General features: G+C 43.5%; 1 protein-coding gene across 2 annotated transcripts; it reads right to left on the bottom strand.

The window, feature by feature from the left end:
• Positions 1-1144: 1144 nt before the first annotated feature.
• PLD4 (phospholipase D family member 4) lies at positions 1145-15839 on the bottom strand. Of its 2 annotated transcripts, XM_051621290.1 has the most exons (11): positions 15740-15839; positions 12175-12264; positions 10379-10584; positions 9526-9709; positions 8199-8319; positions 7711-7838; positions 7347-7547; positions 6820-6959; positions 4194-4359; positions 3030-3126; positions 1145-1722 (listed from the first exon to the last, which is right to left on the bottom strand). In XM_051621290.1, the coding sequence occupies exons 1-11, from the start codon at positions 15779-15781 to the stop codon at positions 1514-1516; spliced, it is 1584 nt and encodes a 527-aa protein (XP_051477250.1). In that variant the 5' UTR covers positions 15782-15839; the 3' UTR covers positions 1145-1513. The 2 variants fall into 2 exon arrangements, with proteins under 2 accessions (XP_051477250.1, XP_051477251.1); XM_051621291.1 differs by lacking the exon at positions 15740-15839 and having other exon boundaries at positions 12041-12258.
• Between the last annotated feature and the right edge of the window lie 1917 nt (positions 15840-17756).

Raw genomic sequence — 17756 nt, 5'->3', positions numbered from 1 at the left:
TCTCCAAAAGACCTCGTGGGGAAAGGGCCTTATTTGTATGGGGATTTTTTGTGTATTCACAAAGATATAAATCCATCCACACAAAGATGATCACAGCACGTTCCTTTGTCATTCTCAGCATAGGACAGGGCTTCAGAAGCACCAAAATGCTTCTGCTGGAGTATGAGGAGTTTGCACCACAATGGGGAAGCCTGTATTCCCGCTACCTAGGGCTGTGTCCATGGCAAGAGACTTGGCCTCAGAGCCAAAATGCAACTGAATGGGGCCCTTCCATGATGGGAATGAAGCCACAAGCTGCCTCACACCTTTTGGGGCTGGAGAGGTCCTCTGCACTTCCACAGCTCGGGACAGAGTGCCAGGACAGGGTGTCTGCCCAGCCCTTCTCTGGGGCCCTGCTCTGGGCTTTTGCCTCAGACTCTCTTACCTTTGCTGTACGCCAGTCCCAAAGCCAAAAGCGCACTCTTTGACACCCTTTCCAGCATCAGGCAGAGGTACTTTGCTCCCGAGAGGCTCACAGAGCCCCAGCTACCTGTCACTAGCACAACCCTCCATGGCTGGAGCACATGCCCTACTTTCCTTTCCTTGGCACTTCTGAGTCTCCCGGTGCAGAGCTGCCACACAGTGGTGGATACGGACATAACGCATCAGATGTCTCAGGTTCATGGTCCATATGTGTTTGCAGAGGAAAAAGCAGCCTGGAGACACAATGCTGGTCAAGGCCAGCACCAGGGCAGCCCTAAAGGAGCAAGGAGGCCCTCCAAGTGCTGCCCGTGGTGTAGGTGGGATGCCTCTGCCACACCACCACTCACACAGCAGCTTCACCCTGCTCCTCCCATCCTCTTTGCTGCATGAAGCCAGTGCACAGAGCCCCACACACCCCCAGACCCTCAGACATGCAGGGCTCCAGGGCAGCTGGGCTGGAAGCTGGCCCCAAGATTTAAACATCAGACATTTAGCTCTGATGACTGGCCACAATGCTTAAATACGGTTATTTCCCTGTACCTCTAATTCTTGAATGATTTTTACAACCATGTAGGTCATTACTTACATGGCTCAAAACTTAAAGTGGCCAGTAGTTTATTAAAAAAAAAAAAAAAAAAAAAAAAGAGAAGCTTAAACACACTTAAGCAAACACAAAGGCATGTTAACAATTAAGGATGAAAGTTATCTCTTCCTAAGATAAAATTGCAGAGGAATAATGATCTAGGTCTCTAATGTATTAAGATCCGGTTGTATCTTCCATGTTTGCTTTAATATCAGAGAGCTTGTCAAACAACACTGTATGCATTTCATTAACTATGAGATCATCACACAAAAGGGGAAATGTCACACATTGACTAATGATTTTTCAGGAAGAGTCAACTATGAGAAGTTCTTGTGTCATCAAACAGTGTGGACACCACAAGGAAGTGATTTCTCTGGCAAAGACATAAAGAAAGCTCCTTCTTTTGCATGCGGAGTGAGATTCAAACACAGGCTTTGTTTCTATTTTAAATGTGCACTTCAATTCACTTCAGAATCTGCCCTTCCAGTTACAGTCTTTCTGTCCCTGCACATCTTCCAAATTCACTGCGTAGTTGGAATTCCAGTCTCTTTCAAAAAGGGTTCTTAATTGTTCCTGGATAGGCAGCTGCCTTCTATGCAGGTTGGTTGAATTCTGTGTGATAATTAGTCCCACACCAGCTGTATTAATGAAGTAATCTTCTGACCAATTGGAAGTTCCTGTGCAATGGAAAAGTAGCTAATTAGAAAACATTATTTCCTAGTGTTTTCTTTGATGTCTATACTTATTAAGTCCACATTGCCTGGCTTTGCTGATTTGCTGTACAACTGCTGGTCTCATTAGAAACAATGGAGCAGCAAAAATGAGGTCACCTCCTTCTTATTCCAGACCTCAGGTTATGGAAAGTCAGCATTAAATGCAACCCTGAAGTTTCATAACATCTCGATTCCTTACAGCCTGTGGCCAAGATGCACGGGTCTACTTGTCATAAATATGGGAATGGAGTGCAACATTTGGGTATTAAGAGGGGTAAAAGCCCTTGTTTGACATGGGTTTCTGTGTTTAAAGAAAAAAATCCTAAATGGACTTAATTATCTTTACTTGTTAAAGGAAAACAGGAGGAGAAACTGGACCCTTGATTGATACATCCTTAGTAGCTGTTCTGATCTCAACATGAAATTTAAACCAGCCACAGCTGGGAATCCAGCTATAGACATTGTTTAGGGCTCTCTCCAAAGTTTCCACCCTTCAGAAAATCAAACACTGGGAAAAAAATAGACATTTTATCATTTAGCACTTAGCTAAGTTCACCTTAGCCAGAAAAATCTGCTGTCAATTCCAGAAGGTACTTAGGCATGAAAATAAATTTTCTTCAAAAGACAACTCAGTAAGAAACAAATTCTATTAAAGGTAGTTGGAGCTGCAGGTCCTCAGCCTGCTGGAAGATCAGGCTATTTGCTGGTTTGCATAGCTTGGAGGATGAGCTGATTGAAATGACAGACCCCCTTCCCATTCCCTTTTTTGAGGGATTCTAATGAAAGAGTGAAAGATAAACACCATTCTGACTTTCAGGAATGGAGCAGCAATTGACATTAGTGTTTTCCCATTTCCTTTCCTAGAGTTCTGTTCAACAAACAGTGCGTGGAATTAATTCCTCCCAGTTTCTTTTTATTAAAGCCTGATAAGGTTATACACTAGAGCACCAGCTCTGAGCATCATTCTGAGCACACAGTCTGTGAAACTCCTACTGCTCTTCTCACAGGCTGTGCACTCAGACTTGTCATGCTCTATTCTTAATGGTTCACAGGCATAAGAAAAAATCTCTTCCTGAACTTGACCTACATTATTGTCTCCCCTTCACATCTCTACTTCTTTAACCAGGGCAGACATTCTGATAAAGCCATATACTTTGATATGTTTATCTGCTCTACATGGCAAAAAGAGGTTGTCTTTGATATCACAGCCCATCCTTTCTCAGACACAGTCCTGAAGATAGTGTAAGTGTTTGGAATAATGGAATACATACCTATATAGGCTACTTTATCAGTGACCATATATTTGTTGTGATTCACTCTCCCATGAGGAATATTTGTGTGATTCAGAACTGGAACAATGAAGAGTTTCTAGAGGGAGAGAAATTAAAAACATAAATGGAAATACCAGAGTGAGGAACAGACTGAGTAATTAGGCAATGCAAGTTTTTCTGTATTTCAAAGCATAGAGTAGTACAGAAAGAAGAGAATATTCCACACACTGTTATTAAATGTACTATAAAACAGATTTTACTCTTATCCAAGAAAAATAACAAATAGTACTTCCACTCTACATAAAATTGGATAAGCAATTGAGATCAGATAAGGATAATGTTTGCTTCACAATGTTCCATTAGTGGCACAGCTATTATCATTACAGGGCAGACAATTAAATGCAGTTTTAGGCAGCTGTTTAATAGATCTGCATTTGCCACTGATTGCTGCTTTTATTTTGTGCTAGAATGGGCTGATCACAGACACAAGGGGTACTGCAGACAACAATAATGCCTAACTTTTTTATGTTAACTCTTACTAAAACCTACATATCTGTTCTGTTTTTGTTTGGGTTGTTTTGGTTTTGGGTTTTGTTTTTTGGTTTTTGTTTGTTTTTGAGGTGTGTTTTTTTGTTTTTTTTTTTTTGTAAAAACCATTTATTTTTTCTTACATTATTTCTCTCTGTTCTGGTAACTGCACCATGTTGGGAGCTTCCACCCCATTCCCTTCCCACTTGAAGCATTCCAGCCTCATCCCTATGGCCTTGTGTAATATTTAGTGTTCAAAAAAGGACCCACTTGTATAGGCAGTCAGCAGAGCACTCAGATGTTAAAAAAGGTATGGTAATTAGGCCCATTAAAGATACTCCATACAGGAAAAGGTCAATGAGAAGCACACTAAGTTGTCATATAAACAATGTCTCAAGTGCTGCAGCTGGGCACGTCCCTTGGTATCACTAGCAGCTTGCAATAGCTGCTTCCTCAAAGGTTGTATTTTGGGCCTTGTTTTCCCAAGGACTTGAAACAGCCACTGCACCAATGGGAACAATCTGCTACTCCAAAACCTAGTACTTGTACACCCAACTACCAGCATCTTAGACCCCCAAATCAGTGTAGGGCACATATCCTCAAGCTGTCTTTCCAAAATCAGGTTTCTTATCATACCACATCAACACTAATGTGGGCATGTGGGTTGTTGAGAGCACGCAGGGACCTCAGATAGTAGAGCATGGCTGGGTCAGTGTGGGTCCAGCAGCTGACCAGAAGCCGGATTTGCACCCTGTGGTTGAAAGCTGCACGTCTCAGAGCGTTGTCAATGGCTGGCCAGTATCTAGAGAAAAAGAGGTGGGTGAAAAGAGGAGTGGGTTTGAAACAGTTCAGTAGAAAGCTATGACAATAAACTGAGAACACAAATGGTGCTGTGCACAGATGGCATCTCTGATGTCTGGTAAGAGAAGCACTTGTGCCTTCATGGGAGATACAAGTAAGATTTCTGCCAGTTATTTTCCGTGTGTTTTGAGACCTCTGATCTCTGCCAAAGAAGGTTGCAATTGATCAAAAGGTTTAAAACTGCATATGTGCATGTGCACACGTACAGACACGTGTGATGACATCGTGCTCACTTCCTGAGGAAACTAAAAATAACATCTCCAGTGTAAAGCCAGATCATACAGCATGAAGTAGAAAGAACAGTGCAGAGCCCAGAGGAAAGTCTCAGAGTAATTTTGCAGAATATGCCCATTTCAGGATTCTGGAGACTGTTTCTAGTGTCCACAGCAGTTCTGTGCCATCAGCCAGTGTGGACAGGCTCTATCCTTCCCCATCCTTCCTTGCCCTCCTTAGTGTGCCCCTGAGGTCACAAACACAGCTGTGCTCTTGTCAACATGGGGCTGTCTGTTTTCCTGACACTTGTCTTGGCAGTAGCTAGAGGAAAAATTTTAACTTCCTTCACTCAACTGCACAACACTAAGAGCTGGACAATGTACATCCCAGGACTTATAACTCCAAATCCTCAAGTAGCCTTTCATTCCATAGATTCTAATAAGTGCTGCATGGAAGAGAAGCATCTTTGGTACAGATTGGAGGACTGATACAGAGAGAGGTCCAGCACTCACTCACAGTCCCATGAGCAATGATGAATTAATTTGCCTAACTTACTCCTTTTGTCTTATGTACAAAGGCCTCAGTTCTCTATAATCCTCCCTCATATATCATCCCATCAAAATCAATGGACCAACCATGAGCTTTCAGGCTCAGGCTGACTTGTAGATCCTGAAAAATTTGGAAAAACATGTTATTTAGAAATGCTCTTTTCAAACAGTTTCCATTTAAAAAATATATCAGTTTCTAGTTGATTAACACTCAGGCATTAAGACAGCAGCTTTGTTCCCTCTGCCTCAGCTGCTGGAGGAACCTAACCTGAACTAATCAGCCTCAATTCATTGCACTACAGCTGGTTGCTGTGGAGATAGCCAGAGGCCCCATGCTGCTTCCCTTAGGCCTTTCAAACTTCTTTGCATCTGATCAGGCCCTAGATGTCACAAATGGTGGATGAAGAATGACGAGTATTAACACACTCTTTCCTATGGGGAAAAAGAGACTTTCTGTGAACCTGTTCTTAGTGAAGAGCAGGAGGTGAGAAACCAAGAGTTTTGACCGCACAACACAGAAACTGAAAATCCTCTAAGCTGTTTGATTTATAAAAAAATATCCTCCAAGTGAAAGCTAGTCTTTGAGATTTTGTTTCAAGGTCAGTGGAATTATCTGTGTCTATCTATTATCCTACACCCTACACACATTCCCAGCTGAAAAACAGGGGCTTTGCATAGTTCTGCCAGAGAACACGAAGCAGGGTATAGTTCTGGCTAAATAGCAACCTACAGCTCATCCTATTCTTTACAAACCATGCTGTACATAATTGCTTTGCTTGAACTTTTCTCAGTCCGATTATTTAGCTCATTGGAAAACTCAGAAATGTTATAAGGAGATAATACTCAAACCACTTCCTTGCATGTAAGCATCCTAATTCAAGCATATCTAAGAGGACTTGGAGTCTTAGTGTTGCCCCATGACTAACTAACTTTATGTGTTGTTCAGATTTTAGTTGATGTGCAGAGATCCACCGCACACAACTTGATCACTGCAGGTCACCACTACCACCTTCTTTTTGAGAGCTGCTTCTCCATGCACCCAGCATGCTTAAAGAACTAGATGTCCTTAGATGGAATCGTAAGAAAAAGAAAATAAAAGCCCAGAAGTTTATTTCAGAGACTGTTTCAGCCACTGTTGCAGAGGTTGGCAAGGACAAGTAAGAATCAGCCTCAGAACAATGTGTAAAGTGCATCAAACTGGCAGCAGAGCCAGAAGTCAAGAGTCTTCAGAAGTAAAGAATACAGAGAAACAGGAGCAGAAAAGAGGACAGAAGATTTTCTCTGAAAAGTCAGATATCAAATATATTTCTGCTTTTCCCATTCCTACATCTATTCATAAAGCTGGTCCATTGTATTTTGAATGGACTTGAACTTGTCTGTCCCTAGTCTGGCACTTCACAGTTTTCTTGCTGTGTGAAGGGCACAGGAGGCTGCTCTAAAATGGTCATGAAGCAGATGGGCAGTGTTGGATACCATCCTTCCTGCAGCATCAGAGTTTGCACAGTCCACGAGGCAGCTGTGAATGCAGAGCCAAGCCTCAGTTCCCTCCACTCTGAATATTTTCATTGCAGAAGTGGGAGAATAGTGCATTTTCCTTTAAATAGTTCAGTCAACTGATTTGCTCAGGATTAAAATTGTACCTTTCTGGATGAAGGAAACGGCTGGTAGGGAAATATTCCATAACAGAAATATAGACAAATTCCTGTGCCTCACTGATAATGCTGATTATAGCAGAGAGGTCATAGGTGCGACCTTCTGGACAAAATGCTGGAGGAGAAGCCTATAAAGAAGAAAACACACATGTCAGTGATTTAATCCTTTTTTCTGTCAGACTGTGATTCATTTATATTCAGATCCATTCCATTTTCATTACAAAAGCACAAAGCACTAGAGGTGGATCTCTGTGGTTCCTCATGCCTTCCATGTCCTGATGGGTCAGGTACTTATTGATGTACTGAGCTCACAGGTGAATAAAGCAGACCTGCATCCCATCTTTGCCACACTACCTGATAACCTAAGTTGGGTCAATCCTTTTTCCTTGAGTAGTTCCAAAAAACCTGTTGAACTAATTATTATTCAACCAGAGCACAACTGAAGACTGCTGAAGAAATGTTTCTGGCCAATGCTTAAAGCCACCTTTTATTTTGTTATTTTTAAACATACTTACAGAAAAATAGGCTTTTGTCAGGACTCCATTCAATTCTACTTCCAGAGGCCGATGCTTGTTAATGTAGGTAGAATAATTAAGAGGCCATGGGAATGGGATGGTAGCATTAGCATGTCCAAGATCCCAGTAAGTACTAAATGTTTTCCAGAGGTCTCTGGCCAAGCAGCTGCAGTTATATATCACAGCACCAAACTCCTTCACCTGCAAAGAGAGCAAGCTATGTCACAGCCCCAGAAAGCCACCTCCTGAGGTTTCTTTGCTGTTTTTCCCACTCAGTCAAAATTTTACATCATTATGATTTTTCTCTATTATGTGCTAGGACATTAATTTTCCCCTGAATTTTTGAATATGCAGTAGAGCTCACCTGAGATAAAGATCTCCAGTCCATATTTGCACTACCAATATATATGTGTTTCATATCTACAATCCAGAATTTGCTATGCAAGACTCCTCCTGCCAAATGTCCAAAATCAATTGGTTTTACATGAGCCCCTGAAGAAAGATGGGAAAGGGAAAAAGAGTTTAGATGCAGCATGGAGGTGGCAATTTGTACTGCTTCCCTGACAGCCAGAACACTTCTGGATGTCTCATATCTACAACTGGTAATAACTACCAAAACTGACAAGCATTCCTGGAAACAGAATAACTTGCAAAAATATACAAAATATGAACTTTTAGAAAAATCCTTAAGGACACGAACATATACAGAGATCATGAACTAGTGAGTACATCATGCTTGTCCTGTGAACTCCTGTAAGCACCATGTCAGAACACACCTGGGAGACCAGTTTCTCTCAGATGCCTTTTTGCATTGCTTAAGGTCTGAAGACATCACTGAAGTGAGATAATTACCTTTTTCCTCCAAAAGCTTGAGGTCAGTTGAATTTGTGGCCAAAGTTGGTATACTTGCTGCAATATACACAGAGACATTCTCTGCAAGTAATCTCTCAAACCTCTTCAGAATATCTTCACCCTGCAGGGAACATTGTTTGTTGCTTCTGTAATATTTTGTTATGAAACATTTAGCAAGAGATATGCAAGTACAGTGTTGTTAATGAATGCTTCCTCTGAAGAACCCCAACACAAGGAAGGTCAGAAGTTTCACCTATTTAAGGAGTACTTCAACTGGAGAAAAAAGGGGACAGAGATTCTGATCCAATGTATGAATCCAAGCTTATTTTTTATTGTTTGATGCTGTTAGATATACATGTGGAGGAAATGAGTCAGCTTACAACACCAGACCCAGCTGGGGAGGAAGGTAAGGAGAGTAGTTCCACAGATCCTGTGAGGACAATGAGGAAGGTTTTCCAGGAGGGAGGCAGAGGCTGGGCTCACAGTAATAAACAGGCCAGCATCTGGTCTGTCAGCAAACAGAACAATTCCTGACACACATCTAAACTCTGTACCTGTCTGAAATAGAGTGGCCTTGTCCCTTGTGCTTTACAGAACAGTCCCAGCCCATACTGTCCCCCAGACTCAGCTCAGGACTGCCAGGAAGTTGCCAGCTGCCACAGGCTAAAATAGCACCAAGGGGAAAATAAACGTGATGGATGGTGGGAAGCTGAGCTTGTGCCATGGCTTCTCTCAGTTACTTTTGATGGTGGACTAGAGAGGCCCCACAAAAAGCCTGGCTGTGCAGGGTGCCCACCACAGCCTTGCAAAGGAGAGTGCATGTCCTAAGCTGCTGTCTGAAGGCATGGTTCAGGACACGTGCAAAATGGGCAAATGCAGATGCTGTGTCTGTACACAGGGGAGAAGCAGATTCTGATGCAGTCAAAAGCCCAGCAGACTTTGCCTCCTAACTAACTGCTCCAGCTCACCAGTAGGAATCGGCATGTTCAGTTGCATCTATGGGATCCCATAGGCTCTTAAGCCATGCTACTGGCTGTCCCTGTCACAGGCTGACCAACTGCAGGGTGAGCAAGGGTGGTTCTGAGACACACATCTGGATTGCTCTTAAAGCAGCATAGAAATATTTAGAGACAGAGCCCAGATGGAGTCTAACTTGACTAGAGGAGGAAAGCTGATGTGCTGCTTCAGACCAGCATGGAAAAGCCTTCTGGGTTTTCAGGAAGAGTTATGCAATGTCCCTGAGAGACACATCATACAGTCAATCTGCCATCTGCCACATGTACATGAGACATACAACCATAAATATGCTTCTTGCTGATTTTCTTACCTGCTTTGAGGATGAATCATTGACATTGATATCTTTCCCAGTAAGAGACCAATAGAAGGAAGCCACATGAATTTTTTCCTGGGCTATATCAAGGAGTCTTGTCCAGGCATGGTACAAGGGTTTGGCTGCGGTGCTATTTATCTCAAAAGCTAAGTCATAAGGAACATTTTCCACAAGTTCAAAGCTACAATGAAAATTGTATATCATGAAGCAAGCTACTGTGACCCAAGCAGGAAAACAAGCACCTGTCATGCCATACAGTTAGGCACTGTGGATGTCAAACTTAAAAGCAAACAAGCTGAGCAGGACAAACAAGTTTCAAGAATTCTGCAGCCCCAGTTCTTATATATCGCACATTGTCCACCCAAATCCAGCAGAATGGCTTCTCAGTAGCTGTTCTGTGGTTTGAATTTTACCATCAGATGAGGACAAAAGTAACCCCTTGGAGCTGGGTGTTGCTCTGGTACCCTCTCCATCCTCTACCAGGAGAAACACCCTCAGTTCCCTCCAGCCTCTGAAAGAGGGTGAGCTGAGTGGAGACTGCTGTGCCCACTGGTCGCTCTGCTGCCTCCACAAAGGGAGGAGGGCTGGAGGTGGTGGAGCACCTGCAGAGCTGTGCCTGACACACAAGCACAGGACTAGTAGTGGAGCTGTAATACTGCCCCTACCACCCCCCATAATGGGCAACTACTAATGACCCAACCAACACCCCCACTTTCCCCAGGTTAGCAGCATTTTATACCTTGTTATATGTACAATAAGAAGAGAAGAAAATCCACGCTGATATTGTCAGCATTGTAACTATTTCTCCATCTGGTGATTACTTCTCAATCTGCCATGGGGTATGGCCTACCTGCAGGAATCATTGGATTTACTGCTGTAGTCCTCAATTTCTGTGGTTCCTGGGAGATCTCCATAGAGTCCTTCTTCCTCCTCCACTTCTTCATATATGCTGAAAACTGCTTCTCCTCCCTTAGGGTCAACTACATTGTCCACTCTCATGAAGTAAACAGCCATGAGGACAAGACCAAGTATCAAAATTGCTCCTAAGACTTGAAACTAGAACAGAATCCAAATAGGAGAAGATTTAAGTAATCACCACGTCACTGATACAGCAGCTAATGGATGATGACCTGTTTCAGGTGAACAAATCACCATTGTTGAATAGTAGCTCTTCTTTCAGCCACTGGCAGGGAGTATTCTTAGATATGTCACTGAAAGTGAGGACCATGAGCTACATAGGAGTTGGTTTATTGGAGGACCAAGATTTTAGTTGTTTTATTCTGTTTCTGTGCCAACATATCAAAACCTGTTTTTTCCCCAAACCTTATGATTAGTTTGACATTGATTAGTCATTAGCCACATTAAAAGGCATTCTACAAAATTACTACCAAAACCATAACACCAGATTAGCTGTGGCATCAAGCCCAGCACTGCCATAAAGAGGAAGTTCATGAAGTCAGGGTTGAAAAAACAGGTCTGAAAATGTCAGAAGCAAAAGGCTGTTTTGTGGTTTCTGAACATGTTCTGGTTTTGTCTCCTAACTCAAGTCTCACTTAAGTTAAACTACACAAAACTCATTTATCCATATGGTGAGTGAACAGCACTTCCTTGTCTTTCTAGCCTGGTGAGTTAGCTTCTTTTCCCTTCTATAGTTCCTTTTTTGTTGGTGGTGTTTTTTTCTGAACATGGATGAAAAAAATATCTTCGCCACTGGTGTATCTAGAACTGAAGTCTAGCCACTCAGGTGCTGTAACATACTGCACCAGGCTTTATACGTTGCCCTATATAAAGGAGGACAAGACACCAACTAGTGCAGAACCATTTCTCCCCAGCAATTATCATGTCTGGCTCCCAATGGCAATTCCTGGGAGCTGGGACCATCCACCACCCTGTGACAAGCAAGGTGTGCTTCAAAGTCGAGCTTTTGAACCTCCAAGGCAGGTGAACTGAGTCTGGGAGTGGTCTGTAGCTGTAAATGCAGGCTCCCAAATAGGGTGCATATGAAAATTGCACAGAAACCAGCTGCCTCTGAAAGTATCTGCTTCAGTTTCTATTCTCAGTTTTTAATTTTTCTGCTTTTCTCAAGATCTACAGTGCTGCCATCAGTATCAGGCAGTGATTTGAATGAGAAAAATGCTTTTAAACTACCTGCTGATATTTTTGCCATCTGACTTGTTCTCCCTCTCACTGATGGCCAAAAAAATCCAACCAATTTTTCAGAGTTCTGCATTTCATTCTGTGAACATGTTGGCAAGGCTTACACATCACACAGGTTTTCCAAGACATTTCTAAGGTAAGAGATCTCTTTTGAGGTCACATCTTGGCTGTCACCATGCTGTCCAATGTGATGGCCAAGTATTCTGGGCACGCTGAATAAATAATAAATGCTGTGCTAATGGGGGAAGTGAGGCTATTTGTAAGAGCAAGGTTTACTGTCCTGAGCCAGGGCTGCAGGATCTCAGCAAGGTTTGATCAGCCTACTGGATAAATCAATGAGGGTTTTGTCACTTACTTGTTTACAAATAGGATCGAAACCTACATGGATTTTGAACACAGGCAATAAAGTCATTCTTCTAATCTGTTATTTCTGTCCAGCTCTTGTAATCTCAGCTCTTATAAGCAAATGTAGTGTATCCCAATAATTACCATTTTGATGTCTTTTTGATTGTTCACGCCTAATTTGACGTTGGAGGACACATTAAACATCAGGGAGGTTTTTAATGCTTTTTTCACAAACTGAAAAACAGAAACATACACAAGGGGAAAAATAAAGCTTTCAGCAACATTTGTATAAAGCCAGTTACAGACTGAAAAAGCAGATTGCTGGTATTGCTTTACACGGCGACTGAAGATTTAAGTACTGATCTGTGCAACATCCTCACTGTATTACAGGTCTTGAGTGACACTAACAGACTCCAAAGGGAGAAAGGCAAGTTCCTGCAGTTTTCCCCTGGTGCTGTCTATAGACAAAAATCACTGCAGTAATTAATGTGCAAACAACTGCCTCTTTAAGCCATCCCCCAACACCTGCTTTTGTCCTGTTGCAAGCTAATGCATTTGCCAACAAGTAATAATTAGACACAGACGCTGTGGTTGATGGTGTAGAGCATCAGTGTCAGCCTGTGTGGGACTCTGTTAGGCTCCTGCTCTCTTCCTCTGTGTGGGAGCTGTCTTCAATGCTGGTGTCTCTTCCAGATGGGACGCTTCTAAAGAGACAGGGACCAGGCCAAATATAAACTTCTCTCCTCCCTTGTTGCAACCATGACCATAGAAAACCAGTTAACTTCTTTTTCTCCTCAGACAGTACTGCTCAAATCTTGTGTTAACACCAGCAGAGGCAATAAGAGCAAATACCAAAAGATGCCCAACCTCACAGATGGTGGTAGGCCAGAGGTAGTTGGCCTCTTGCCTATTTTGCCTTCTGAAAAGGCCAACCCAAAACCTTCACACATGCCCCACACACCGGTTAAAAATCATCCCTGCACCAGCAGAGGTAAATTCACTCCATAGGAATCATCTGCTGTTTTCCATGCTCAAAAGGAAGAAGCACATCCTGGGGTATGGCAGATTTCAAAAAGTGGCAGATGATATAACTTGTCCAGTCCCCAGACTACCTCTTTCTATCCCTGAGCCACTGGTCATTTGCAGCCTGGAGGACGAACATGCTGTAAGGATATCAGATCTGCAATTGCTTTGTGGGTGGCCACAGTCCTGCAGGTTTTAGGTAGGAAGGATCCTGGCAGGCTTGTCCCATCCATCTTGACATATGTTCATAGGAATTGTGACCTGAACTGGATGGGCTCCTTGTGTCTGCCCTCCCACACGAGTAAGGCAGCATGGCTGCACGTGTCCAGGCTGCATCCACCTCGTGCACACTCCACCTTTCTGTACAGGTGCTGTGACTGCATGAAACAGGCAGGAGTTGGACACAGCACAGACATAGACAGCTCCAGGGGGCCTCTTGTGGGACCCAACTCTCAAGAACTAGTGGTGGTGGGGCTGCATGAAAGAGATGGAGGATGTTCTGGGTGACAAGGGAGGTGGATCTGAAACAGTAATTTGGGGAATGCAGAGAGGGATAGGAAAAGAGAGGACCTAAGGTAAAAGCATACGAGGGAGAACGAGAAAGGGAAGAAATAGTATGAACAGCCACACTTAAAAGCACACTAGAGCTGTAGAGATGACAGCTCAGTTTCCATTTCAGGCTCTGCTTGTTATTATCAGCTGTACCCACTGCAGCAGTCCCTGCTTTCCAAGGCAGTTTTACTCACACTTCTCTCTGACACTTCCTTTTGCTGCCCCAGATTGAGATGCAAGCTTTTACATGAGAAATAGTTAAAAATACTGGCAAGTAAACATCCATCCTTCCAGTCCTGGAGAAACTGAGCTGCTGCCAACAGTGAAGGACAGTTGGCCATTCCCTGATGAATGTCAGCTCTCCATGCCTCTATGTCCTGGTTTCAGCAGAGATAGAGTTTATTTTCTTCCTAGTAGCTGGCACAGTGCTGTGGTTTTTATTTAGCATGAGAATAATGTTGATAGCACGCTATTGTTTTGGTTATTGTTAACTAGTGCTTAAGTCAAGGACTTTTCAGCATCCCATGCTCTGCCAGCAAGGAGGTGCACAAGAAGCTGGGAGGGAGCAAAGCTGGACAGCTGACCCAACCTAGCCAAAAGGGTATTCCATAGGGTGTCATGTTCAGTATATAAACTGGTGGGAGTTGTCTTGGGGGGGCAATCAATGTTTGGGGACTGGCATCAGTCAGCAGGTGGTGAGCAATTGCATTGTGCATCACTTGTCTGTCTTAGGTTTTACTTCTCTTTTTTTTTTTTTTTCAGATAACTTTCTTTTCATTACTATTATTACTATTTTTTTTATTATTATTATTAAACTCTTCTTAACCCAGGATTTTTTTGCAATTACCATTCCCTATCCCACTGGGGTGGGGGGATGGAGGGGAGTGAGAGGCTGCATACTGCTTAGTTGCCAGCTGGGATTGAATCACGACACTCTGAAATCCCAGCTCATGTTTTAAACACAGTCCAGAGATGCAGTGTCTTACCCCAAAGAGCTTACAGCCCAAGTAGAGAGGGAAGATTAAACACACCATGCAGAGAAAACTATGTGACAGCAGCACCCATCATTCAGGAGAGAAATTGGCCAAATGCAACCCAGAAAACTTAGTGGGAAGAAAAGGCAGAGAGAAAAAGAGATGTTAAGGAGTTCCATAGGAAACTGAGGCAAAGGAATTTCAAGGGTGGAGAAGAAAGACAATTGAAACAGCAGCAGCCCTTTGGCCTAGGCCAGCAGAGCCCAGCAAAGCTGCAGGTCACACTCCTCAGCTGCCCCAACCAGCTGGGCTGGCCCATAACAAACAGCCCCCCTGGCTGCCCTGGGTGGTTCTCCTTACAGAACCAGAGTCCACAAGCTGTTGTCTTGTCCCTCTGGCCCTCAAAGCCATTGATACATGATACATTCAGTGACCCAGGCAGTGTCCGGGTAAGGCACTGCAGCTGTAGGAGCACTTACAGCTTGTGGTGGCTTCGGAAGGAGTGGGCTTGGGAGAAGCAACTTGTTTCAGTTCTCTTTTTTCAGCAACAGTTAACAAAATGGCTTGAAAAAGCAGCAGGCCTCTTAAAATATGAAAGCAAACAGATCTCATAATAGAGTAATTTACCATTTGGTTTAAATGAAGTCCTTGACCAGCTGCTCTACAGAAATCATGAGAACTTCACTAAGATACTAATTTAATTTTTGAGAAAGTAAATATAATGGATTCAACCAGAATTCTTAAGAATAGTATTATAGCTGGTCAGTAATTAACAATGGCTCCCTGGAAGCTTTCAGGGCTTTACCAGCTGTCAATTTCAATGACTAAAGTTCATCCAAGGGCAATAAATACAAGAGCTACTTAGCTCTCATACGACTCACAGGCTGGAGCACAAGTTAATATACCACAATCTGCTGAGCACTTGCACAAGGCTGTTGTTTATAGCACTAAGGCTGCTTTCTCCCTGCCTCCAAAATAACTTGAGGTACTTCTCCATTGGCATCAAATTGTTTCAGATTTGGGATTTCAAACACAAGGATGAGATTTTTCACTATCCCTCCCCACCACCGAAGCTGTTTGAAGCTACTCAGATTAACAAAGTGCATTCATCTCTCCATGACAACCCTCACCACCCTCAAAATGATGGTGAATGTACTTACCATCCTGGAAGACCTGCTTGGAAGTGGATGTCCTACTATCATCCAATGTTCCTCCCAACTCTACTCACAAGAGGCAGCACACAAGCTTTTCACCAGCAGATTTGAGTTCTTCCGGTTTTCTTCCTCCTCCTGCTGCAGATTCCTTCCTCTCAAACACTGAGTTTCACAGCACACACTGAAAAAAGCCCCAAGTCATCATTTAGCTGCAACCCAGTTCTTCAGCTCCATGTCCTGATTTCACCTGTTTGGTGAAACTTTCTTCAGTGCCTGACCTGGTTCAAACTCTGTTGCATGTCCAGGATCTCACTGCCCTCAGTATATGACCAGAGCCTAGATCAGCACTAGAAGACACTGGCTGAAAGCACTGCTCAGCTTGGGTGCAGTTTTCATCCCAGACAGGGCAGCATTCTCACTGCTTCATTCTTAACCCACCAGAAGCTTCATTTTAAGCAGACAAACAAACCCTCCGAAACCACCTCTCTACCCACTTCCTCTTGCAAGCCTTCTCCTGCCCAATCATCCTTGGAGAAACAGAAGGGAGCAAACTACTTTGAAATAATACAGCTTTTGTCTTTAACAAATGGTATTTGGAATTTGCAGTGACATTGTTGGGGGAGAAGGTTAAATGCAATGTTGAGTTTGAGGCAGCTTCTAAGAAGCTAAGTCTTCTGTAAAAATAACCAGTGGCTGCACCTCACTTGACACAACTCAATATGGCAACACTGCTGTTACTCTCCAGGCAGTCCCTCCATCCCACTGAAGGATGCAATTCCCTAGTCGAGTACTTGAAGAAGGCTGCTGTAGGGGGGGGCTGGGGGTGAAGGAGAGACACTGAGAGCCAAGAAGGATCATGAGGCTTTATCACACCTTGTATGAAGCTGCTGGAGATGAAAAGAGGCAGAGGCTACATCACCCCTTTAGGCTTAGGTTACCAGAGAGGTGAAGGCAGGATCCTGCTTGACTGAGGCTTCATCTGCTGTCAGGGGAAAGAGGCAACTCCAGTGAGCCACCATGCTAAAGGTCCAAATCACCTCTGGGGAGTGTCCCTGTCCCATCACTGACTTCAGAGGCTGAGCATGCAAACCAAGTATTCCAGCAAGGCGCCTCAGGAGCTGAGGGCAGCGTGTGTGCTGCATGTCAGCGAGCTCAGCAGCACCACCTCCCTCTGCTTAGGTGCAGGGCTGGAATCCTGGCATGAACTACACCAACACATAGCACAAAAGCTCACACTGACCTCAGTGAGCTCGGGATCATACCACACAGGCAGCAGCAGATTCGTATGAAGTTCAGGACTCATAATTCATTGCTCCAGTATCACCAGCTTAGTTCAAATTGGGAGAGGCTGGGTTACATCAGGGGAAGAGCAGCTTCCAGAAAAAGGACTCATATTTCTCCTTCTTGGCAGCTCTCTAACCCCTTGCAGCTCAGATTAATCTCATCCTCCTCCCCTCCAGCTTGCAAAAGCCTGGTTTCCTTCTGCTTATCTGATCTCACATACCAGCCCAACATCAATTACACAATTCTGATCTTACAAGCAGCCTTGTAGCTTTTGGGGTTTCAGGATGGAAGCGGGTTTGTGGGGAGAATGTTTTATTTGGCCAACTCCTGCAACTGGAGGAAGGAATGAAAAAATGACTGGTGAGCTTCAGGGCAAATAAGCAAATTTTTTTTTAATACCTCCTCTCCCTTGTCTCTCAGACTAGGCTCCTTCTACCAGTTGCTCTGGATGACTTCCCACCATCCCACACACAGAGTAAATACATCTCTCACCATACAGTTGGATACCACTCTGTGGTTAATGTACTCCATAAAAATCATGCCTGGACTCCGGTTTGTTTGAAGAGTGCATTAAAAGATACAGTGAAAGATCTTTTAATGCCTGTGTGGAAGGTTTCCTAAGAAGAAACTGCCAGTTTAGCACGTTCTCATTTCTGAGAGCTAATAATAGCTGAAAACGTTGCTACCACTGCACAGATCACTACGAAACTACATTTTCCATTTCTGAAAGACTAGACAG

This window comes from Apus apus, chromosome 5, assembly GCF_020740795.1.
Source record: "Apus apus isolate bApuApu2 chromosome 5, bApuApu2.pri.cur, whole genome shotgun sequence".
Taxonomy (NCBI): domain Eukaryota; kingdom Metazoa; phylum Chordata; class Aves; order Apodiformes; family Apodidae; genus Apus; species Apus apus.
The sequence above is the reverse complement of the archived record's forward strand: the minus strand, read 5'-3'. Positions and strand labels throughout refer to the sequence as shown.